At 37.9% G+C, this 26868-nt stretch overlaps 1 protein-coding gene across 5 annotated transcripts; it reads right to left on the bottom strand.

Moving 5' to 3' along the window:
* Positions 1 to 828: 828 nt before the first annotated feature.
* Positions 829 to 26868, bottom strand: ZNF322 (zinc finger protein 322). Of its 5 annotated transcripts, none has more exons than XR_004439130.1 (5): positions 26545 to 26868; positions 25661 to 25749; positions 10100 to 10169; positions 2020 to 5182; positions 829 to 1699 (listed from the first exon to the last, which is right to left on the bottom strand). XR_004439130.1 is itself a non-coding variant. In XM_033219513.1 (5 exons), the coding sequence occupies exon 5, from the start codon at positions 5005 to 5007 to the stop codon at positions 3799 to 3801; it is 1209 nt and encodes a 402-aa protein (XP_033075404.1). In that variant the 5' UTR covers positions 5008 to 5182; positions 10100 to 10169; positions 17230 to 17268; positions 25661 to 25749; positions 26545 to 26868; the 3' UTR covers positions 829 to 3798. The 5 variants fall into 5 exon arrangements, 4 of the variants coding, with proteins under 4 accessions (XP_033075404.1, XP_033075403.1, XP_033075406.1 ...); XM_033219513.1 differs by adding an exon at positions 17230 to 17268 and having other exon boundaries at positions 829 to 5182; XM_033219512.1 differs by having other exon boundaries at positions 829 to 5182.

Below are 26868 nucleotides of genomic sequence, written 5' to 3'. Positions count from 1 at the left end.
TTGCGGTATGTGTGCTGGATAGCACTTTTCCCTTTCTACTTCACCAGAGACATATTTCTCTTTCAGTTACTTCTGGGGGTCACGGTTATTATTTTTCCCAGAAATATTTCTCACAGCAGTCCACTTCAATGTTGGGAGTAATACCACTTTAAATTAGAAAAATAAGCATGAAGGCTGCAAGTCTTGTTCTACCTACACAACTCTATATGAATCTCAGGAGGAAAAACCAAACTTAAAGCTATACCTTTTCCCTTCCCTGTTTCATCCACATCATACCTCCTTCTTATCCTCCTCTCACAATGAAAGCCACTTAAAACTCTGAGATCTATTCTGTTGGTAGAGCAGATATAAACTAGGACGAACTTTATAATGGTGGGTAAATTAGAGCAACTATTTTTATACCATCTCCATCCCACTCTAATTCAACAAGCGATAAGACAAAGAAGGAAGAATTGGAACCAAATGTGGATCTCACTGGGAATTATAAATTTAAAATTTTCTCTAATTTTGAGGGTGTTACTCACACAAAAAAACCACAGATGGTTTTGCTGCTAATGAATTTCAGCAGGGCCCCAAACATGGTCAGTTCAAACTATTAGCTCCATTTATGGAATACAGTGCAGAGGTTCCAACAGGATCCAATGTCCACAGCACAGCATAGACAATATTCCTTCCACTCCTCTCTGCCTCAGCATCGAAAATTGCTGGAATTATGAGATGGTCCAATGGTTATCTCTACCTCCAGGTCTAAGTATCACATTATTAACCACTTATTCTAATGCAAGTGTAGAGGAAATGCTGTTTCTCTCAGTACAGTGGAGACAGAAATGGATTTTTTCAGAACAAATGTTTATTTAAGAATTAAGGGCAAACAAAAACATTAAAGCATAGGAATACATCAACTGAATACAAGTTGCCTTGTTTGGTCTGAAATCTTGAAAAAGTTAATCTAACTACTTACCTGAGGTAGATTTAGGTTGGCACTGCTTCAAGGGAACCTCCATCCATCCCAGAAGTTACCATCTAGTTTTGGTTACAGGCTCCCAAGTGGTCCTCTCCAACCTCAGGTTATGCTATATGAATAATACCAAAACCTTTTTTCTCCCATGGTTAAAAGCCCTCAGTCTTGTTTCATACCCCCAAAGTTCTCTGTTTGAGGGATGGTCCATCATTAATTTACTTAAAAACTAGAGACAACTACCAGTAAGATCAGTTGAAAGAGGGTCAAGTCATTGCCCTGTTAATGATACCAACTTTGACCCCTTCTCCATGTTCTCTCTAATGACTAACAAGTAGCCATAAGGACTACTTTTCATCACCACCATGCCTCACACCCAATACTATTTTAAGTATATTACAAATGTCAAACATATACTAGTGATAGGCATGATTTTCACCAAAGAGAAAAAAATACATCTTGTGTGCCTTATCATACTGGGCATTTTTCATGGTACAAGCGCTATTTCTAAAAATTACGAAAACATGTCAGATCAAATAAACTTCCAGGATCTTTTTCTAAAAGAAAGAAAAATACCCTAGAATCCTTATTATCACTATAAGCTATATTCACTGGTCCTAATATTATCATGATCATCAACCAGTCATTAGGATCAAAGCTTAGAGTCATACACAAGGTAGCAGTGTAGCAGTTCGCCAACTCCATGAATCCAAATGGCAATACTCTCTGAAGCTCAGGGATCTGCTAGGACAAATCAAACCAAAATCAGAGGATTTGGACTAGTAACAAAATATCTATTCACTAGTCTACAAAGTCCCAAATACTACAGGAATCTGAAGTACTGGTATTACATATCTTTGAATCTGAGGGAAGAAAAAAAACTGAGATGTGACCATTGATAGATCTCTGGATTAATTATAGTATTTCTAGAGATCATTAAAGACAATCCTAATTATACTTTTAAATTGGAAACAAGTACTTATCCTTAAGCCTCTGATGAATCCGGCAACTACTTTTCCCTTCTAGTATTTAGAATTCTGCATTCCACGCCAAATATATACCTTATAATGTGGTGATTGCAATCCTTTCCCTGGGATTAAAAGGTATTTTCTCTTTCCTTGGCAGAACTGAAATAAATGAAAGATGTATCATTATGGGTCTTGATTTGCTATAAACAGCAGGATAATGGAGTGAAAAGAACACTAGGTTTGGAGTTAGGATACTCAAAATAAAAAAAAAAGTCTTACTCTTATATTAATAATGCATCATTATGTGATTTTTTACTCTATGCCTACTGAGGCTTAAACTTTTCTTTCAGTCTTCCTGTAGCCATTTTACTAGTTGACTGTGGGTATCTATTGCTGAAAGAGATGATAAGTGAAGTCACAAAAATATGGACACTAAAACCATCATAACCATTATATGAAATTTGCACTTTGAGTTAAAAAGAAATTAATTTCTAAACTTGAAATTTCAAATACCAGCAAAAACTTGAAAGATATTTTAGGGGAAAAAACTTTTGAGAGTATGCCTCAACTGACACTAAGTAAAAAGCTGAGTATGCTCTCTCTTTATAAGATTGGTCCTGCAAAGGGAAAACTATTGGGAGAGTTTTGATCTAGGATAGCTACTCCCTAGCTTCTTAGTTCATTTCACTGCCACCAAAAGGCTGCCATGTTACTATCAACACTCTAGTCCCATCCTAGACAAGCATAAAAATATCAACCAAGGCAAAGTCAATATACTCCTTTCCCCCAACAGTAACACATGCCACACCTTCTATCATAAGGTCACAGTCCTTTCCTTTATTGGATTTCCAAAATTTTTAAAAAGTAAAAGTAAAGCAATCATTAAGTGGTTCAGATAAAAGAAAAGCATCTTTACCTGAGTTAACCATCAGGTCTACTCTGACCCGCCCTAGCTTCTCCCAGAACAAGATTCTGGGTATCTAAAAAACTATTTTCATACTGATTTCATGTAAAGTCCTCTCTATCATATGAGTCAACTAACTATGAGAACAGTTCTTCTCATACATATTATATGTACATAGATTCTCACCCACAAGTAAATCTCTCATTGCAGAACAGGTTTTTGGGGGCCCAATAAGACAGGAGCTTCTACCAAAGGTTTTTTCAGACTCAAGGTAAGTATGGGTTTTTTCACTTATGTGAGTTCCCTGATGTACCACAAGAGTTGATCACTAACAAGCACTCTTCATTCAGACACTTGTAGTCTTTCCTCAGATTGGGGTTTTTTTGGGGTTGCAAACCCAAGTAAGGCTCTCCAATGAATGTTTTTGCCATACTTAAGACAAATATACAATTTTTCACCAGTATGGCTTCTCTGATGGGTACGTCAGAGTTCTGTTAGAAGCTTTTCTCACACTTGCTGGGGCTTCTCCCCAGGGTGGGTTTTCTGAGATCCAATGAGATGTTCATACTGTCTGCAGCACGACTGACACTGAAGGCATTTAAAAAGTTGTTCTCCGGTGTGAATTCTCTTATAACGAGAAGGGTTGAGCATTGCTAGAAAGCTCTCTCACACTCAGGGCATTTGTAAGGTTTCCCACTTGTATGAATCCTCTTGTGAGTGATCAAATTTGAGCTCAGACAGAAAGTTTTCAAAAACTCTGGGCATCTGAAGTTTTCTCATTGGAGTGAGGATGAGGTGTTCTGTGAGGGCAGCTCTCTGGGCAAATAATTTCTCCTACTTCCAATTGCAGGCTCTCTGGTCCCCACTGAATTCTGAGCTCTGAGCAAAGTCTGAGATTTGTCTTCATCTTAATGCATTCTCTGATACGTAAATAATTTTTAATATTGGTATTACAGCTTCCTGCCTGGTCAAGACATCTGTGAGGCTTCTGATGCATGGGGAGGGCTAAGCTCAAGACCTTTTTCACTCACATTACAGATAAATGGTTTTTCACCAATGTGTACTGTCTGATGTTGAAGAAGGGCTGAGTTCTGGTGGAAGCTTTTATCACATACAGTGTATTTGTAGTGTAGCTCCTCTGTTTGAGTTCTCATTTTCTGTTGGGCAACAAAGTCCATACCTAGGAGGAAGCCACTCTCACACGTAGACCACTGATGTGGTTTCTCTTCCATGTGAATTCTCTGATGTACAATAAGATCTGAGCTACAATTAAAACTTTTCTCATACTCAAGGCATTTAAAAGTGTGGGTGTGAGTTGCCTGGTGCCTAATTAGGTTGGCACTCCGAGTAAAACTTCTCATACATTCCAGGCATTTATACGGCTTCTCACCTGTGTGGACTCTCTGGTGTACGATAAGGTCTGATTTCTGGCCAAAGCATTTTTCACAGGCACCACACTTATAGGGCTTCTCCCCAGTATGAACTCTTTTATGTACAATGAAGGCTGAACGGTGTCGGTAACTTTTCTCACACTTATTACATTTGTAGGGCCTTTCCCCAGTGTGAGTTCTCTGGTGGCTAATAAGATCTGATTTCCCACTGAAAGCTTTTTCACACTCGAGACACTTAAATGGTTTCTCACCTGTGTGAGTTCTTCGGTGCCTTATGAGGTTTGTACTTCTACTGAAGCATTTGTCACACTCACTACATAGATACGGTTTCTCACCAGTATGGCTTCGCTGGTGGACGAGCAGATCAGAACTCTGACCAAAATTCTTGCCACAAATGTCACATGTATAGAATTTTTTACCTGCGTGTGTTCTCTGATGTCCTGAAAGCGCTAAGTGGTGCCAAAAGCTCTTCTCACATTTGCTACATTTATAAGGTTTCTCGTAATTATGGATCCTCTGGTGTGAAATAAGATCTGAGCTTTGGACAAAGGTTTTCTCGCACATATCACATTTATAAGGTTTCTCCCCAGTATGGGTTCTCTCACACATAATAAGAGCTAAGTTTTCACAGAAGTTTTGCTTGCATTCAAGGCACTGGTATATATGACCATCTATTTGAGTAATCTCATGCACATGAATAAAAATCTTTTTACCCTTCTGAGGGCATACATTATATATTTTCCTTTTTTGAGTTCTCTGATTACATCTCTCTTCTGAAGTGTACATTTTCTATGGCTCTCTCCTAGGGAGTTTTCCACTGGTCTTCTTGACCCATCATTGCCCTCACAGTCATTTTCTTGATAAAAACTTGGAAGATACATCTGTTTCAGGCCTTTCAGTCATGAGCCTCTACAAGTTTCCAGCATCATATATGTTAATTCCTTACTTGGTATTTCCAACCCTGTGAGACAAAGTAGAAATATTATTTATATTCCTACAACTAAGAAAAGAATTCTCAAAATTAAAATCACTGCAGAAAAGACAAACTCTGTATCAGAGGCCCTAAGTCTTCTAGGTTTTATATGGCGTGAAATCAGTTATTTGCTTTTCCTCTTTGCTAATATAAAACTGATCGGCAATACATATGGGAAACTACAAGTAAGAACTCCTTCCTCTATGAATCTGGGTAATTTTAAAACAAGAGCTCTTCATCTTTCTTTGCTTCAGCTGAGAAATCAAGACAAGACTAATAATTATTATGCCTGCTCATGAAGAAAGCAAATCAAAAGGCACCGTCAATGAGTATCTCTGGAGTCCTTTCTGCAGAAAGCTTAGAAGAAAGTAGTTAATGATCATTAGAATTCCCAGTGACCAGAGAGAAAGTAAGGTTTCTATGACTCTATCTTCTTAGTGGTGATATTAGGCAAGTTTCTTAACCACTGTGTGCTTCGTTTCCTCATCTGTAAAGTGGATTAATAATAGAAACTACCTTACATGGTCCCGTGGAACATTAAATCACTACGAATCTCCTGGTAAGCCCTCTGTTTTGGCTCTTACTATCACTATTATTATGACAAAGGGGCTTGGGCTTAAGATTCTGCTTTGATATGATTATATAAGCACATAACTTGCTCAAAAAGAAAAATCCTGACTGATTATAAAGTCTAGGCTTGGAACACAGATTTATAACAGGTGTTTCTTCACATGGTGAAAAGCTGTAAAAGTTGTTTTCCTCCTCATTCTGTAGTTTAGAGGTATGCACACATACAGAAATGCCTAAAGGATCAAGTATCTTAAAAAAAGTTAGGTTGATTCAAGAGAGTTCAGAGGGAGTAATGAGTCAATGCATTTATCAACTACCAAAAATAGACTAAAGAACAGAAACAAAAGGAAAAAAAGAAGCCATTTTCCATATCCTTCACACTTAACTCTCTTCAGTGATCTTTTCATATGTTTGAACCTCTCCCTCATACATTCAGAACCCCCCATCCATCACCTAAAGAGTATGACCTGATAATCTTGCTTCCTATTTTACTAAGAAAATGGAAGCAAGCAAGCAAAACAACACTGCATACACAAAACCAAAATCCTTTCCACATGCTCCCACCACGTCAAACAACCTCTTTTAAGTGTGGTCATATACTGCATCTTTCCTTCCACTACCATAAATGGCAAACTTCCCTTGCTCAACCTAAAGATAGCCTTTCCATCTGTATACCCCCTCCTTTGTTCACAAGGACATCACTCTAGCAATTCCACCCTCCCTTTCCTGCATTATCAATTTATTCCTTCCTATTGGACCATTCCAATATTATTTCTCTTCTCAAAAACAAAAGCACAATCTACAAGAAAAGCCTCTCAACTGCTTCACACTCAGGCTGTTCTCCCATTTCTCTGTTCCTCTCCGCAGTAAAAGTCTTTGAAATAAATAAACCTGTTCATTGTCTCCAATTTTTGTATTCCAAGATTTCTGGAACATACTCCAATTAAACATTCAACCCTCATTACTCCACCAAAACCACTCCTGTTAGAAACCTACAAGCTCTTAAGAAATCTGACTCCTAGTTACTACTCCGATCCATTTCTCTGCTCTTCCTCTACTTACTCATTGCACTCCAGTCACCCTGAGTTTTTGCTGTTGTTCAAATAAGACAGACTCACTCCCATTTCAGGGTCTTTAGCCTTGGTATCTCTTCCTGGCTGAAGGGCTCTTCCTCCAGGAATCTTCAAGGCTCTCTCTCTCTCACCTCATTCAGATCTTTGCTCAACTGGCATATTCTCAGTGAAGTCATTTCCAACCGCCCTGTTCTAAACTGTACCACACCTCCATCCCAGCTGACTCACACAAACAATACTCCTCTCCTTTTTGATTTTGTTTTTCTCCATAGAATGTAAGCCCCTAAAAGACAGGGATTTTTGGCTCACTTCATTCACAGTTGTTTCCCCAGCACTTAGAACAGTGCCTGGCACACAGTAGGTACTCAAACCTAGAAGAGGAGTTCTTACTTGGCATCCACAGACTCCTAGGTAATTTTTGAAACCTTTGAAACTGACTGCAAAATGTTCAGTATATGTGTACTTTTCTGGGGAGAAGGTACACAGTTCCTTAAATTATCAAAAAGGTCCAGTATCCAAGAAACTAGATATTAGATTGGAGCCTATTTGTAAAGGAAATGATATTAAAGCTCACCGAATACAGCAAATTACTAAGCGTAATGGGACCAGAACACAAATAACACTTGCACTCAGAGAAAACAGGAAGTCAAAAGGATCTAAAAGACATGGTAGTAACATGGTTACCTGTGGGTAATGAGGTGATAGATAACATTCTGTTTCATCAATTTGTTAACCATAGTTTTCCAATTTCCATTCAGCAATCTGTATGCTTTCCTTGCGAAAGGCACAGAGGCTGCTACTTTTACTTACTTTTATTGAAGTAAAAGTTATTTATAAATATAAAAAGATATACCAAGATTTCAAATGTCAACTCAGAACTGTTCTAAAATTTAAAGGGATAGGAAAAAGAACTGAATGAGGTGGGAGTAGTGCAGTTTCTTCAGAGTCAAAACACAGATCCACAAGAAATGTAGTATTGTGACCACAGAGGGACATAATGGGAGAAAAATGCACTGCAAGGCTAACAAGAATAGGAAAGTCAAAACTGAAGCAGACAAGCTAAACAAAACAGACATGTTTATGCTAAACACAGTGATTAAAATTCTACATTTCAAATATGTGGCGGAAAGAGAGATCAGACTGTTACTGTGTCTATGTAGAAAAAGGAAGACATCAGAAACTCCACTTTGATCTGTACTAAGAAAAATTATTCTGCCTTGAGATGCTGTTAATCTGTAACTCTAGCCCCAACTCTGCTCGCAGAAACATGTGCTGTATTGACTCAAGGTTTAAGGGATTTAGGGCTGTGCAGGATGTGCCTTGGTAAAAATGTGTTTGCAGGCAGTATGCTTGGTAAAAGTCATCGCTATTCTCCATTCTCGAGTACCCAGGGACACAATGCACTGTGGAAGGCCGCAGGGACCGCTGCCCAAGAAAGCCTGGGTATTGTCCAAGGTTTCTCCCCACTGAGACAGCCTGAGATATGGCCTCGTGGGAAGGAAGAGACCTTACTGTCCCCCAACCCAACACCTGTAAAGGGTCTGTGCTGAGGAGCATTAGTGAAAGAAGAAGGCCTCTTTGCAGTTGAGGTAAGAGTAAGGCATCTGTCTCCTGCTCGTCCCTGGGAATGGAATGTCTCGGTGTAAAACCCAGTTGTACATTCTATTTAGTGAGATAGGAGAAAACCGCCTTATGGCTGGAGGTGAGACATGCTGGCAGCAATACTGTTCTTTACTGCACCGAGATGTCTGTGTAAAGTCAAACACAAATCTGGCCTATGTGCACATCCAGGCACACCAGTTCCTTAAACTTATTTATAACAGAGTCCTCTGCTCACATGTTTTCCTGCTGACCCTCTCCCTATCACTGCCCTATAGTCCTGCCACATCCCCCTCACCAAGATAGTAGAGACAGTGATCAATAAATACTGAGGGAACTCAGATACCAGTGCCTGTGCAGGTCCTCACTTGCTGAGCTCCGGTCCCCTGGGCCCACTTTTCTTCCTCTATACTTTGTCTCTGTGTCTTATCTTTTCTCAGTCTCTCGTCTCTACCTTGTGAGAAATACCCACAGGTGTGGAGGGGCAGGCCCCCTTCACAAATATTTGGGCACATCTCTATGATCTATGAATTGTCCTAGAAATTACTTTTTTTGGTCCAAATTACATCTTTCAGGTGACTTTCACAGTATCACAGAACTCCTTAGACTATAAGACCAGAGTATACTCTGTCACTGTCACAATCTCAATCCTCAAAGCCTAAAGTATCACAAGCATTACTCCTATTTTCTTGTACTAAATTGAGTTTACAGAGCTAAATGGCAAGTATCTGCTTTTGCCTTATAGTCAAAGGAAGTGAGCAAAGGACTTACACTGGGGCTGGATGCCAGATCTACTCCACCTATCGCCTGCTTCATCTCAGTTAATGGCAAATTCATCCTTTATTTCTTCAGGCTAAAACCTTGGAGTCATCCTGCACTCTTCTTTCTCATACCTCACAATCAAGCCATCAACAAATTTGTTGGCTCCATTTCAAAACACATCCAGAGTCTAACCACTTCTCAACAGCTTCTGTTGTTACATTCTGGTCCAAACCACTCTTTATTTCTTACTTTCACAATAGCCCAACAGGTCCACTTGAGCTGCCCTGCTAGCCTGTCACTGCCTCTCTGACACCCTTTTATATTATTCTTCTCTTTGCATGTTCTAATCCAGCTGTAGTGGCTTCCTAGCTGTTCCTCATCCAGACATACTCCCCTTAGGGCCTTTGCGCTTTCTTTCTTCTGCCTACAGCTTTCTTCTTCCAGATGTGTGCATGAATTTCTCTTAATTCCTTCAAAGACTATTTTTTCAGATGTCATTTCTGAGGAAGGCCTTTCCTAATCACTCTGTTTAAAGTTGTGAATAGTCTTCATGCCCCAGCATTCACTATTCCCCTTTTCTGTTTTACTTTTCTTCATGGCACTCAAAACCTTCTAACAGACTACATAATTCTCTTTATTCAGTTTATTGTCTATTGCTAAAATATGACAAGCATATCTGTTTCGTTTGATGATCTTTCTCTACCATATAAAGTAATGCCAGGTACAAAGTTGGTGCTTAACAAGCATCTGCTAAGTGCATGAATGAATTCTCATTGAAATTCTATTTCTCTCCTTGTCTGATAAAAGGATTGAATGTCACAAAGAATGGGAGGTACTCTGATGAGATGGAGACTGGGAAAGAGAAGGGACACTTCAAAATACTGAAGTAACTGTAGCTTACCTAGAATCCAGACGGAAGAAAACATACATTCCTGATCCTGAGAATTCGACTTCTCAGGGAAGATAGCATTCTGTAAAACACAAAGACAAGAAAAGGATAAAAAGCCATAAATGAGAGAATTTAGCACTAGATCATTTACACTCAAAGGACTTAACAATGGGTAAACTACAGTTAAAAAGAACAGATGGTCAAGCCTGTAATCCCAGCACTTTGGGAGGCCGAGACGGGCAGATCACGAGGTCAGGAGATCGAGACCATCCTGGCTAACACAGTGAAACCCCGTCTCTACTAAAAATACAAAAACTAGCCGGGCGAGGTGGTGGGCGCCTGTAGTCAAAGCTACTTGGGAGGCTGAGGCAGGAGAATGGCGTAAACCCGGGAGGCGGAGCTTGCAGTGAGCTGAGATCCGGCCACTGCACTCCAGTCCGGGCGACAGAGCGAGACTCCGCCTCAAAAAAAAAAAAAAAAAAAAAGAACAGATGGGTTTTATCTAATCCCTTAAATTCAATTCTGTAGAGTCTTAAATCATCCTATATGACTCCTTAGTCAGAATCTATAACCCATCTGCACAATCTATAGCTTCCTTTGTAACTATAACAACATTGCAGCAAAGGGCTCCTAACACTAAATCTCGGTGGTATGTTGAAAACACTAAGTGGCCAGGCGCCGTGGCTCAAGCCTGTAATCCCAGCACTTTGGGAGGCCGAGACAGGCGGATCACAAGGTCAGGAGATCGAGACCATCCTGGCTAACCTGGTGAAACCCCGTCTGTACTAAAAAATATAAAAAACTAGCCGGGCGAGGTGGCGGGCGCTTGTAGTCCCAGCTACTCGGGAGGCTGAGGCAGGAGAATGGCGTAAACCCGGGAGGCGGAGCTTGCAGTGAGCTGAGATCCGGCCACTGCACTCCAGCCTGGGCAACAGAGCGAGACTCTGTCTCAAAAAAAAAAAAAAAAAAAAAAAAAAAAAAAAAGAAAACACTAAGCCATTATCTTCCCCACATGAACTCAGGCTGTCCTGATCCAAAGTATGATACAGACTACAAAGTATTTTTGAGATTATAACAAAATTACCACCTTACTACCACTGGAACCCACGTAATTATCACAATTTTGGTTATTCAAAATTTGTAACACCCTAAGTTGCTTTATATTTCAACCACAAACAACCCAGGAGGTGGTCAATTAGGGGCACAAAAAGAAGTTAAAGAGTCCACAATTAGCCATTGATGTCTTTCTCTAGAAGTTTTAACCTGCCTTATCTTTAGGTTAATGGGACTTTCATTTCCCTCAACAACCTTCCTGCTACTGAGGATCAGACGCAAAAATGGAACTACGTGGACCCAGGCAGCATATAGGGCCATACAGCTGAGGGTCTCTATGACACTTAGCTCATAGCTGCTAGTATTAAAATGACATGTTTTATGGCTCTAGTTCCAGGTGAGATGGAGTAAACACATGTCACCAATGTTATCCTACTGAACCCAACTACTAAGTCTGGACAGAATGCATGGTCCAGTTATTTGACAACTCTGAAAAGCACATAGCATGCAAGTCAGGAAAGACCAGAATTTTAAATGCCATTCAACTAGCAGTGATTTTACTTTCTTTTTTTTTTTTCCCCTTTTGGTCCTCTTCAGTATCCTGGGGCCTAAACTCAACATAGCCCTAAATACAGAAGTGAGGGAAGCTGTAAAACATAATTGTCAACTGAGACTTTTCAGAAAACCTATAAGCTTCCACATCATTTATTTATTTATTCTTATTTTAAGTTCCAGGGTACCTATGCGGGATGTGCAGGTTTGCTACATACGTAAACGTGTGCCTATGCAAACGTATGCTGTACCTATCACCCCATCACCTAGCATGCACCTATTAAGCCCAGCATGCATTAGCTATTTTTCCTGATGTTCTCCCTGCCCCCGCACCTTGCTACAGTCCCAGTGTGTGTTGTTCCCCTCCCTGTGTCTATGTTCGGATTGTTCGGCTCCCACTTATAAGTGAGAACATGCAGTGTTTGCACACCAATTATTTAAAATTGGCCATGGAAGTCAATGGACAGAAAACTGACTTAAATATGAAGAAAAAAAAAAAGGAAAATATCTCTAGAAGAAATATAAAGAACGTGGTAATAAAACACAGTCAGAGGGGATAATGGTGGCTACAGAAATCCAAATCTCTCAACACATCCTTTAAAAGCAGTAACAAAAAGATGAACAAATGTACTATACAAAGTCCACACTGTCACCAAATCCCATATAGCTGTCTCTCACATTCTAGCCATAAGCTATCAATGAGAGCAAGGACAATCTGAGAATGTGGGGTAAAGAGAAGAGAGCTGGCAGTGGGCAAGATTGACCTAAAATTTATTGCCAGAAAGAAAAACCCACTCTAAGTACAAAAGACTTTATCACAAATATGTAAAACAAACAAACAAAAAACACCATTTAGGGTTCAATACTATCTGTAGTTTCAGGTATACACCAGGAGTCCTGGAATATATCCCCCACGAATAAGGTGGGATTACTATGTTGTATTAATGGCAGGTGAGAGTTAAAAGATACTATTAAACTAAAAAATCATCTGAAGCTAAAATGGCCTTTTAGAAAAGAAAAATTTTAAAAACCTTAAAAACCAAACAATTAAAGGTTAAATATATAAATTCATTTTTTCAATGGACTAAAGGCATTAAAAAAGATCTAAGTATGGACGAGTGCAGTGGCTCATGCCTGTAATCCCAGCACTTTGGGAGGCCGAGGCAGGCGGATCATCTGAGGTTGGGAGTTCGAGACCAGCCTGACCAACATGGAGAAACTGTTTCTACTAAAAATACAAAATTAGCCAGGCGTGGTGGTGCATGCCTGTAATCCCAGCTACTCGGGAGGCTGAGGCAGCAGAATCATGTGAACCCAGGAGGCAGAGGTTGCGGTGAGCCGAGATCATGCCATTGCACTATAGCCTGGGCAACAGGAGCAAAACTCCACCTCAAAAAAATAAAACAAAATAAAATAAATCTAAGTACGAAAGTAGCTAATGTAACAAAAATCAAACATTCAAAAAAGAAAGTCACGAAAGAGCTATGAAAACCTATCATGTAGAAAAACACGTAATAAAAGACAGTTATAATAAATAATATGACATTGTTAAAACCAAACATCAACTATATCAATAAATATAAGTGAGCTTAACACACCTATTAAAAGAGATTTTCATTTTGGCTCACAAGCAAGACCTAACTGTATGCTAAATACAAGAGACACCTAAACCAAAGTGATTCAGGCAGGCTAAAAGTAAGCAGGTGGGAAAAGAAACACTAGGCAAACAGAAACAATAAAAGTAGAGCTTTTGATCCTGATATCAGGCAAAGCAGAGTTCAAGCCAAAAGCATTAAACATAATAATACTTTCTAAATTACACTAAAGTCATGGTTATCTATGTATCACATTAAAGAGCAGGCACATTTACAAAGGAAAAACAGAGACACAGGTACAAAGAAACAGAGATAAAGTATTAATAATAGGAAAGCTTAATATACCACTCTCAATAAAAGACATACAAACTGGACCAAGAAGAAGTAATGATGCAGAAGGCCTAAATAACCTAATTAATAAGTAAATCTTATTTATATTAAACTGTATGCCATGATAAGTACACATTCTTTTCAACCACACATGAATCATCCACAAAAATCTGTCATATATTATGTAACAAAGAAAGCATCATTAATTCTCATAAACATTCTAAGAAACAATCTGCAGCAAAACTAGAAATTTATTAAAATATCAAATAACAAAAGGTCCTTTCAAATGGGGGGAAAAAAACCATTGAAAAACTCTTCAGTAAAAAGGGCAATGAAAAATTTAACAAAATTTCTAAGTATTCATAATTGAAAATATTATATATTACAATCTATGGGATCAATTTAAAGCAGTTTATGCCTATATTTCTTTAATCAATAAAAACAGAAGAATTAAACTGAACAAGTTAAATTCTTAGATCAAAAGCTAATAAAAAAATAAATTTCAATTGAGCCCAGGAGTTCAAGACCAGTTCAAGGGCAACATAGCAAGATCCTGTCTCTATCATTTTTTTAAATGGGAAAAAAATCAAAATAATGACAAAAATAGATAAAAGGAGAAATTAATGAACTACAGAACACAAAAACAGTAAATCTAATGATAAATCAAAATTATACTTATTTTGTAAAACTTATATAAACCACTAGGTAACTTAAAGAAGAAAAAAAGGGAGAAAGCACACATTTACAAAATTAAGAAATGACAAGGAAGAAAAACCACCAAACAGAAAACACACACATACAGGAAACCACTTTGCAAATCTCTATATAAATAAATATGATTAACTATGAAATAAGTGTTTCTTTATGAAACATAATTTATTAGAGTTGACTCCATTAAAGACATAAAGTTTTAAAACACCAATTTGCAGAGAATAAACAGAAAAAGTTATAAAGGAACCATTCCATAAAAAGCACTAGGCCCACATTGTTTCACAAAAGAATTCTACAAACCTACATAGACCAAATAAATACAATGCTTCATACATATTTTCCAGAGCACTGAAAACAAAGAACAACTTCCTAATTATTTTTGTGAAACAAAAATAGCACTGATAACTAAACTGATGAAGAGAGTATAAAAACTATTAATGTCCAATACTGCCTTTTTTTTTTTTTTTTAAAGAGTTGGGGTCTTGCTCTGATGCCCGGGCTGGAGAAGAGTGGCACAATCATAGCCCACTGTAGCCTCAAACTCCTAGGCTCAAGCAATTCTCCTGGCTCAGCCTCCTGAATAGCTGGGACTATAGACACACACCACCATGCCTGGCTAACATTTTTTATTAATGTGAGAAATACTATAAAAATCGATATCACATTAAGAAAATAATATACCATGACCAAGTGGAATTTTTTGCAAAATTGGTTCAAAATTAGACTATCTTTCAATATGAGGAAATCCACTAAATATAATACCCCATACAGACCTATGGAGAAAAATAATGTAATTATATCCATAGACGGTGAAAGAACTTGCAACAGAAATCAGCATCTATTCTGGATAAAAACACTTAAGAAAGTGGGAATTAACAGATACTTCATTTTAATATCATAAAACATACATTCTTTCATCTAATACCTTAAGTTAGAAAAACTATAAAAATTTTTACTAAGATCAGGAACAAGGCAAGGATCGCCAATACTCCTCTTTTCAGTCACTGACCTGGAAGTATTAATCAATACAATTAGAAAAATCAATTAGAGGTGTGAAAGAAGTAAAACTATCTCTATTGGAAGTGATTTAATAGTATAATTAGAAAACCCTACAAAAGACCAATGCTAAAACTAACTCAAATGATAAAGGAATTCAGTATGGTAGCAGGATATAAAATTCACCACCTAGAAACCACCAGTTTTTAAAATAAACATAAATAATAACTAATTGGAACACACAATGATAGAGAACAACCTTTGTATAACAGCAGCAATATAAGACTACTTAGAAATAAATAAAAAATAGCCATGCCAAATAAACCATAGGAAAACCTTCTCCCTCCTGAGACCCAAAAATAGACTTGAAAAAATGGAAGGACATCCTTTGTTGTTGTATAGAACAATTCAATATTATGAAGATGTTCCCTCCTAAGATTTATAAACAATGCAATCTCAATAAAAATAATAAGCTTATTTATGAAACCAGACTAAGGAGTGGCAAACTACGGCCCACAGGCCAATTCTGGCCTGCCACATGTTTTTTCAAATAAAATTTTACTGAAATAGGGTCATACTTATTCATTCATGTATTGAAAGGCAGAATTGAGTAGTTACAATAGAGACCAGATAGCCACCAAAGCCTAAATAAAATACTTTCTGGCCCTTTACCGAAAAATCTCCAATGCCTAAGCTACACAGTTGCTACTCAAGTTCACTTTGAAAAGACCAACAAGGACAGCCAGGAAGCAATGAAAAGACAGACTATGAAGGGTAACTAAACCCATGAGACATTAAACTCTAAAGCTTCTAATATTAAAACAACAGAGTTTCGAAACACAATTAGATAAAGAGACAAATAGAATAGAAAATCCAGAAATAGACACAAACACATATAGAAATTTAGTATGCAATAAAGATGACATCTCAAATCACCAGGGCAAAAATGGACTTTTCAATAAACGATGGTAAAACATCAAGGTAGCCACATGAAAATAGGTACAATTTGATTTATATCTCATACCACACACCAATATAAACTCCCAATTGGTTAGGGATCTAAATGTATACATGGAAACGATAAGATACTACAAGAAAACTAAAGTAAATTCTACTTTAATCTTAGGGTACCAAAAATTTTCTATCTGTAAGACTAATCATTTGACTAAAAATAAAAACTTTTTAAAAAGTTTTCTTTTTTCTATTTTATTTTATTTTATTTTTTTGAGACTGAGTTTCACTCTTGTTGCCCAGACTGGAGTGCAATGTGTGATCTTGGCTCACTGCACTCTCTGCCTCCTGAGTTCAAGTGATTCTCCCGCCTCAACCTCCTGAGTAGCTGGGAATGCAGGCATGAGCCACCATGCCCAGCTAATTTTGTATTTTTAGTAGAGACGGGGTTTCTCCATGTTGGTCAGGTTGATCTCGAACTTACGACCTCAGGTGATCTGCCCGCCTCAGCCTCCCAAAGTTCTGGGATTACAGAAGCGAGCCACCGTGCCGGCCAAAAACATTTTATACATATAAAAAATAAATAAAGTCAACAATCAATGGGCAAACTGAGATAAAATATTTGTAACAATATTTGAGATACAGGAACAATATACCTAATATATAAAATCTCTTAAAAATTGACGGAAAATAAAAATCTGATACAAAAATAAGCAAAAGACAATTCTCACACACAAAAAATATAAAAATGTCCCTTAAACATATGAGAAGCTGTTCAATCTCATAATTAGAGAAACGCAAATTAAAATATATGACATTATTAGGAATAGAGAGAAACTTCTTCAAGTTGATAACAACATCTACAAGAAAACCACTGCTAACATCATACTTAATGGTGAAAACTTAGAAGCTTTCAGCTAACATCAGAAACAAGGTAAGAATGTTCTCTCTCACCACTGCTTTTCAACATCATACTGGAACAGACAGATAATGCTGTAAGACAAGAAAAATAAATAAAAGGCATACAGATTAGGAAAGAAGAAATAAAACTGTCTTTGTAAGTGACATGATCACATATGTAAAAATCTGAAAAAATCATCAACAAAAATCTCCTGGAACTAAGAAGTGATTACAGTTAAGGTTGCACAATACAGGGTAAATATACAAATCAATTATTTTCCTCTATACCAGCAATAAACAAGTGAAATTTGAAATTAAAAACATAATACCATTTACATTAACACTCTAAAAAATGAAACACCTTAAGTATAAATCTAACCAAATATGTTCATAATTTATGCAAAGAAAATTTAAAAACTCTAATAAAAGAAATAAAAAAGAGAACTAAATAAATGGGGGGATATTCCACATCCATGGATAAGAAGATTCAATATTGTCAAATAGTCAGTTCTTCCCAACTTGTACTATAGATTCAACACAACCCCAGCAAATTATCTTGTAAATATTGACATATTGATACAAAGTTTATATGAAGAGGTAAAAGACCTAGATTAGCTGAATGCTGAAGGGGAAGAACAAAGTTGGAGCGCTGATGTTACCCAACTTCAACGCTTACTATACTACTTGAAGTTACAACACTAAAGATACAGTAATCAAGGAAGTGTGGTAATGGTGAAAGAACAGACAAATAGATAAATGGAACAGAAGAAAGTCCAAAAATATACCCATATATATATATAGAATCAGCTGATCTATGATAAAGGAACAAAGGCAATAGATACAACGCAGAAAAAGATAGTCTTTTCAACAAATGGCGCTGAAGTAATTAGACATTCACACGCAAAAAAAAAAAAAAGAAGAAAATCCTGTCATTTGCATCAACATAAATGAACTTGGAGGACATTAATGAAATAAGACAGACACAGAAACATGAATACCACATAATCTCACTTACATACAGAGTATAAAACAGTCTAACTTATAGAAACAGATGGTAAAATGGTGGCTACCAGAGGCTGAGAGGTAGTGGGGTTGGGAAGATATTGGTCAAAGGATACAAAATTTCAGTTAAACAGGAGTAAGTTCTAGAGTTCTACTCTAGGTAAGTTCTAGAGTTCTACATCACGGTGACTACAGCTAATAAAAATACACTGCATATTTGAAAATTGCTGAAGAGTAGATTTTATGTTCTCACCACAAGAAATGGTATGTGAGGTAATATATGTTAAATAGCTTGACTTAGCTATTCCACAATGTATACATATAAATACATATTTTACTTCTCAATTAAAAAAAATTTACAAACCCCAAATGAATCAGATACCTAAGTATAAAACACAAAACTATAAAACTTCTAGAGGATAACATAGGAGAAAATCTAGATGACCTCGGGTATAGTAATGATTTTATTTTTTGGGGATGGGGTTCTCGCTCTGTGACCCAGGCAGTGGTGCGATCTCAACTTACTGCAACCTCTGCCTCCCAGAATCAAGTGGTCCTAACACCTCAGCCTCCTGAGTAGCTGGGACCACAGGCATATGTCACTATTCCAGACTATATTTTTCTATTTTTGGTAGAGACAAGGGTTTTATTGCGTCACCCAGGTTGGTATTGAACTCCTGAGCCCAAGTGATCTGCCTACCTTGGCCTTCAATAGTGCTAGGATTACAGGCGTGAGCCACCACGCCTGTGCTGGCAATACTTCTTAGATACAACATCAAAGGCATGATCCATGGAGGAAAATTGACAAGCTGGACTTTAAAATTTAAAATGTCTGCTCTATGAAATAAACTGTCTAGAGAATGAGAAGACAAGCCACAGACTGGGAGAAAATATTTGCAGAAGACACATCTGATTAAAGACTGTTATTCCCAACATTTTAAAATCTCCCAAATATACAAAAATATACATATACCCTTAAAACTCAACAAAAAAACAAACCAGTTTAAAAAATTGGCAAGTCAAGCCAGGCGTGGTGGCTCACGCCTGCAATCCCAGCACTTTGGGAGGCTGAGGCGGGTGGATCACCTGAGGTCAGGAGTTCAAGATCAGCCTGGCCAATATAGTGATACTCCGTCTCTACTAAAAATACAAACAATTAGCTGAGCCTGGTGGCAGGAGCCTGTAATCCCAGCTACTAGGGAGGCTGAGGCAAGAGAACTGCTTGAACCTGGGAGGCAGAGGCTGCAGTGAGCAGAGATGGCACCACTGCCCTCCAGCCTGGGCAACAAGAGTGAAACTCTGTCTCAAAAAAAAAAAAAAAAAAAAAAATTATAGATACTCCATAGAATGTACAACATAAAGAGTGAACCCTAATGTAACCTATGGAGTTTGGGTGACAATGATGTATCAACTTAAGTTCATTGATTGTAAGAAATGTATCACTCTGTTGAAGATATTAACAGTGGGGGATGCTGTGTGTGCTGTGTGTGTGGTATGTGCATGTGTCAGGGTAAAGGGAGTGGTAGGGGACATACGGGTACTCTTGGTATTTTTTGCTCAATTTTCCTATGAACCTAACAGTTCTCTAAAAAGTAAAGTCTATAAAAAATGAAATAATTTTTTAAATGTACACAAAATACCAGTTCTCACCAATTAAATCTGCATACATTAAAAGGTATGACAATGCATTTTGTGGTCAATACTGTAAGGAAACAGACACACTCATATGTTGCTGGGGGGAATGCAAATTGGTAAGTCTATATAAAAATGAAATAATTTTTTAAAAGTACATGAAATACCAGTTCTCACCAATTAAATCAGCATACATTAAAAAGTATGACAATGCATTTCGTTGTCAACACTGTAAGGAAACAGACAAACTCTGTTGCTGGAGAGAATGCATATTGGTACAATCTCTTCCACAGGGGAATGTGGCAGTATGTAACAAAACTAGATATACATTTACTTTTGACTCAGCAATCCCATTTCTAGAAATGGACTCTGAAGATTCAACTCCAATAACATGAAAATATAAAGCATAATATTACTCACTGTAGTAATGTTTGTAATGGAAAAATATTTAAAATAACTTAAATATCTGTACATAAAAAATGGTGAATAAACTATGGTACATCCATATATAATGGAGTACTATGCAACTGTAAAAGAGAATGTGGAACATCTTTATCAACTGATGTGATTTCCAAGATAAATTACAAATTTTAAAAAGCAAACTGTAAAAAAGTATGTTGTATTTTATGTAAGAAAGTAGAAATAAAAATATGTATTTCTCCACTTGCCCCAAAAAACAAGAAAGTAATGAGATTGGTTATCATTACAAGGCAGATAAAAATGGAACTGATGGCACAGGAAAACAGAATTGGGTGGAGGAGGAAGAGTCATATTTCTCTAAGAATATGAAGACACAACACACATATTTTTACTTTTAGAATTATATTTTACATATTCAATAAATGAATGAACTAATGAACTAAATAGTCAAGATGGAGGAGAAAAGCATAAAAACAAACGTACCTGTGTTTCTTTTTTTTTTTTTTTTTTGAGACGGAGTCTCGCTCTGCCGCCCAGGCTGGAGTGCAGTGGCCGGATCTCAGCTCACTGCAAGCTCCGCCTCCCGGGTTTACGCCATTCTCCTGCCTCAGCCTCCCGAGTAGCTGGGACTACAGGCGCCTGCCACGTCGCCCGGCTAGTTTTTTGTATTTTTTTTTTTTTAGTAGTGACAGGGTTTCACCATGTTAGCCAGGATGGTCTCGATCTCCTGACCTCGTGATCCGCCCGTCTCGGCCTCCCAAAGTGCTGGGATTACAGGCTTGAGCCACCGCGCCCGGCCCGTACCTGTGTTTCAAATAAATAACAACCATGCAGAAGAGGGGAAAAAAAAAAAAACTGTAACACAGTATTGGGACTATGTATATTCAATCTCAAGATAAAAATAACTCGAATCAGTAGAGGTTTTCTCCCCTGTCGGGATAAGGGTACACTACTTAATGTGTATCCTAGGACTGAATAAATAAGTAAATATACTATGGATAATGTCACCTAGATTCCTCATTGTCAATGAAGAAGGCTAAAAATATAGAAAAGAGAAAGGCTAGAATCAACTCTGTAGTGTTTAACTGGAATTAGAAGTATCAGTATAAGTCAAGATTTTAAGGTTTATATAGAGAATAAAGAAACGTATGTATGTGTGAAATTATGTGTGTGTATTTTTTTTTTTCCTAGTAATGTTTCCTGAGAAGTCATGGAAACAATAAAATCCTAGTAGTAATGAGTATACCAAGCATTCAGATATGGGTTTCTAAATACTATTCTCCATTGAAAAGAATCAAGACTCTTTGGAGAAATGGCTGTTTCCAGGGTTTGGAAAGTGTAAGATGAGCCTGGACTATCCTGATGTGTCAGAAAGTAAGGAAGTGCTCAAAAAGTGGTGCAATATGCCAGAAGGACCCACAATTCAGGATGGAAGGACTGCCACTGTACAAATCTGGAACAAGTAGAACACTGAAATAAGTAATAACAGTAATAAATTAGTCACACAATAAGAATCCATGAATTTGTACTCATTTAAAAAAAAGTGTATAGAAGGGAAAACTTTTTTGCATTAGAAAAGCAAACAATTAAATACAGAAGAAATGATGGAATTAAAAACTTCATGTTCAATCAAGAGTACTGTGCAAAAATCTAGTGGATGAAAAATTTTATGAGAATCAAGATATTTACATAATCTGAAAAATCTCCCCACTAGATATTTAATAATTATAAATACAAAAAGAGTAACTTCATAGTATAGAAACCTGGAAGACGCCACCTTAACCAAGCGGTACTTCAACTAAAGTGAATATGGCCAGTAATGAGATAAAACATCATGTGCCTCCTAATATGATGCAAAGAGAAAAACATAACATCACTTCTGAGGTATCTTGCCAAAAATGTCTAACCTGAATCTGATCACGAGGGAACATCAGAGAAACCCAAACTGAGGGAAACTACCAAATAAATGGCCTAAATAATTCAAAAAATGTCAAAGTTATGAAAGATAAAGTCTGAAAATATGTTCACAATAGAGACAATACTATAATTAAATTAAATGACTGATGCTGAATTAGATCTTGGCCCACAAAAAACATTTTTCTCTTTTTGTCTTAAACAACATGAGTGGAGCAATTGGCTAAGTTCAAACAAGGTCTGGAAATTAGATAATAGTACTTATTCTATGAATGTTAATTTCCTGACTCTGATAATGGTAACGATAATTTCTAGGGAATATCCTTGTTTTTAGGAAATATACAATTGAGTATTTAGGACAGGCTTTCTCAACCAGGGTTCTAGAAAAGAAGTCCCCACAGAAAATGAATCTGAATGACTGTTTTCTCAGTTCTCCTAAGGATGGCATGTAGCTAGTAGTACTGTACATGCATATGGAGATGTTGATTCTGATTGCTTCTGTTGGAGAAGAGGCACGATGTCTACAACTTACTCTCAAATGGTTCAGGAAAAAATCTATATATACGTATATGTGTATTGCTATGCTTTGAATGTGTCCTCCAAAGTTAATGCATTGGAAACCTGATCCCCAATGCAGTGACATTGGGAAATGGGTATTAATAGGAGGTATGTGGGTAACAGGGGCACCACCCTCATAGACTAATGCCATTATTTCAGGAGTCAGTTCCTCATAAAAAGATGAGTTTGGTCCCTTTCTGAGCACTCTTGCTTGCTCTCACCCTCTCTTTGCCCTTTTGCCATGAAATGACACCGCAAGAAGGCTCTCACTAGATGCCAGTCCGTCTTGGACTTTCGAATCTCCAGAATCATAAGCCAATAAATTTCTGTTCATTACAAATTACTCAAGTCTACAGTATTCTGTTACAGCAGCCCAAAACAGACTAAAACGTTTGTTTAATAGAGTCAAAATCCTAAAGCAAACATGGTAAAATGTTAACATTTAGAGCATATGGGTGAAGGGTATATGGGAGTTCTTTGTATCATTTTGCAATTTTTGTATGTCTATACTTATTCAAAATTAAAAGGTATTTTATTTTGGTTTTCAAAAAACATTGTGGCTAAAGGTTGGTTTATTTTGGTGGTTAATACTGACAGTTTAAGCTCTGTATGCAGATTTTGGTTCAAATTCCCACTCTACTCCTTTGTAGCTGTGGTAAGTAACTTAATTTCCTTTAACTTCAACTTTCTCTTTTTTCCTCACAGAGTTGCTATAAGAACCAAGACACTGCCGGTACTAAGCTCAATGTCTAGGTCTCGGTAGATGCTTAATAAATGGTAGATTCTATTATTTTCTTAATTCTACCTTCACATGCACAAAACCACTAACATGTATTAAGCCCATTTTCTATGCCTGATTCTTGTGCAAAGCCTTGTTCAAAACCCACTTAAAATAACTAATAAAACAATTTGGCCAGTTAATGATTAATATGAAGATTATGCAAAAACTAGAAAAAATTTATGGAGCAATATTAGAAGGAAAAGGAAGAATTCCAACTCAGAATCACAATTAAGTAAAGATATGCAGGGATACAGAAAAATAGCTGTAAGATGGGGGTTCATTAAAGGTTTTGTCTTTTAAAATTTGTACTATTGTTAAGCTCAAAAGGAGAATACAGTGAAAATAAAGGGTTCTTAGTTTTGTCACAGCCAGGCAAATCATTTACATTATTCCCTAAAGTTATCAGTCCAAGGTGTCTTATTTGTGCTAAACAACCAATGAAGTGTGGGGCATTAAGAAGAAGAAGAAAAAAACCTGAATAAATAAGGAAATAATTTTCCTATTTATATCCAAGTTTTTTTTTAGATGTCAACACCTAAAAAATTAAGTGTGGGTGCCAAACCTCAAAACAGATCATAAGGCCAGGCGCGGTGGCTCACGCCTGTAATCCCAGCACTTTGGGAGGCCGAGGTGGGTGGATCATGAAGTCAGGAGATCCAGACCATCCTGGCTAACACAGTGAAACCCCGTCTCTACTAAAAAATACCAAAAAATTAGCCAGGCATGGTGGCAGGTACCTGAAGTCCCAGCTACTCGGGAGGCTGAGGCAGGAAAACGGTGTGAACCCAGGAGGCGGAGATTGCAGTGAGCTGAGATCGTGCCACTGCACTCCAGCCTGGGTGACAAAGCGAAGACTCCGTCTCAAAAAAAAAAAAAAAAAAAGATCATGACACTTCCCTAATTTCAAATACTGTTTCCTATCACACTCAGAATAAAATCCAAAGTTTTTACCGCCCTACATAATGTGGCACCTCTGCGTATCTTCAGCCTCACAGGCGACCTCCGAGCTTTTTGCACCTGTTCCTTCTGCCTAGAATGCTCTTTCCCATGCAGCTTACTCCTTTATTGGACTCAAGTCTCTGCTTGAAAATTACTTCCTCAAAAAGCAGCACACCCTGACTACCTTATCGAAAATTTAGCCTGTGTTGCTTTATCCCATTTTATTTCTCTCCATAGCACTTATCACCATTCAACTTTGTGGTACACATTTTATATTTGTTCATTTGTTTGTCTTTTTACTAAAATATAACTTCTACTAGGGTTAGGACTTAGTCTTTTGCTTACTGTAATATCCCTAGTACCTAGAGTACATTTGTTGAATAAACGAAAAGTGTGAACAAATACCAGAACAAAAAGGCAATCATCACCCTTGGACCCCCAGTAGCAATATAACAGACTAGACCAGTAGCCCTGGCTGGTTCCTCTAGCAAGCCCAAATACATCTTTCAAGTCTTAGCTCCAGGGTACCCTCCTGTAGGATGCTTCTCTTGCCCCATCCTAGGAAGAGACTAGTACTCTTTCATGCCTAGGGTCGAAGTGAAAGGAATAAACTGGAACACAACAAAAGTCCAAGCAGACAGGCTAATTCATACAACTTGAGAGTTCATGGTTATCCTTAAACGGTATATGGGACCAAGAGACAAAGTTAGTAAAGCATTATTTAAAAACTAGATGGTGTTTATAGGCCTTAGGCTTGGAAATTTCTCATTTATTTTTCATTGATTACATGGATTATCTCATTTAGTCCTCCCAAGGATCCTATAAAATAGGTATTAATACCAATGTTTGGATCTTACAGATGGAAAACCTGATGCTTACAGCAGTTAGATAATCACCCAACAACTTACAAATAGTAAGTAGCAGAGTCAGGATTTAAATACCTATCTTCTGACTCCAGAGCCTACCTAAGCATTAGGCATACTACCCTCTTTGTGTTACAAATCAATCAAAAAGCAATTACTGCAAGCCTAACGTGTATATGCATGCATGTTGAAAAGGAGTAGAAAATAGCCTTAAGTTGGTAGGATAGGGCCCAGTTTTATCACTCTGCTATCTTAGGAGCTAAGAAAGGGCCATTCTCTTTTTCCATATATCTTCTCCCATACTTTCCTTTCACCCTGCCCCACCTCACGCCCCCATCCACATTTATACAGAAACAGAGCCTGGTATGCCACTTACCATAACAAGAAAGACTCAAGACCATCTTCCTTTTTGTTTCAAAAGGTCTCTAGTCCAGAACTATTCACAACACTCAATTCTTCCCTCTCCTAGAATTAAAATCAATAATGTAGATGATGACCTTGTGAAATTTATAATTCATAATTTTTCTAGAGCTGGCCTAGAAAACTGGTCTGATTTCCTCTCCATTCTAGTGAGCATCGTTCAATCATAGCTTATCTCTTCCCATCTTTGCTTACATTGTTTCTCCTGCAGGAAGTACCTGCCACGGGTAGCCATCAGTTCCGACTAACTCTAGACAAAATGTCAGGAGTCTTTCTGAATAATTACTAACTGCAACTTCGTAACAAAGCTCTAAGCCTCGTTTTTCGTTTGTTTTTTCTCCTTCTGCTAATTGTTTTTGTATGTATTATCTCAACTTCTAAGATCAAAGACCCATTCGTCTACCACTACAAACCCCAAAGTGCACGCGATAAGTGTATATAATATAAAGTTATATATAATTCCGTTTTCCAAAAAGAAATGGTTATAGGAAGATTAAACCAGATTTTTCTGCAGATAGATTCAACTGCAACATAACTAATTCCTGCACTGAAGAGAAAAATCCACTCAACGTCCTTTTTTTCTCGATATATATGAAAGATATATATTGCTTTGAAAAGTGCCTTGCCGTGTTTACTATTATTATCTCTAGGAACTATCGTACTAAGGTTCTCTTCTTTCAACTTTTCATTGACCATCTTTCAGTCCTCCGTCCGCCGTCAGGGGGGACAGGACCATGCTCAGTGTCCAGGAACAGGGGCTGGTCCCACTCGACTGTGGCCCTGGGTCTTGGGTCCCGCCGCGCATCCATCCCACCCCTGGGCCCCGCAGGCCGCGCTTACCCTGCAGCCGCCGGCGCCGCCCCTAGGCCTGGGGACAGCACTTCCGGTTACTCTCCGGACACTCGAATCTGGGCTTCCTGGCAGCCGTAGACTCTGCGGTAGTGGATCTAAGAGCCAGGCATCGGGAAGGAAAGAAAAGCTAACCCGGGACGGACGAAAGCTAGGAGCAACTCCCTTCGTGCGCCTAGACTAAGGGAGTTGAGGCCAGGCCGCCCACAGAGCGCTTTAACAGAGCGCTTTAAGGGCCCACAAGGCCGGTTACGCAAACCCTTTCAAGCTGGCTGGGAAGAGGCCGGCGCAGCCCCACCCCCGCAAGTCACATGA

This window comes from Trachypithecus francoisi, unplaced genomic scaffold, assembly GCF_009764315.1.
Source record: "Trachypithecus francoisi isolate TF-2019V2 unplaced genomic scaffold, Tfra_2.0 Lachesis_group10, whole genome shotgun sequence".
NCBI lineage: Eukaryota > Metazoa > Chordata > Mammalia > Primates > Cercopithecidae > Trachypithecus > Trachypithecus francoisi.
The sequence above is the reverse complement of the archived record's forward strand: the minus strand, read 5'-3'. Positions and strand labels throughout refer to the sequence as shown.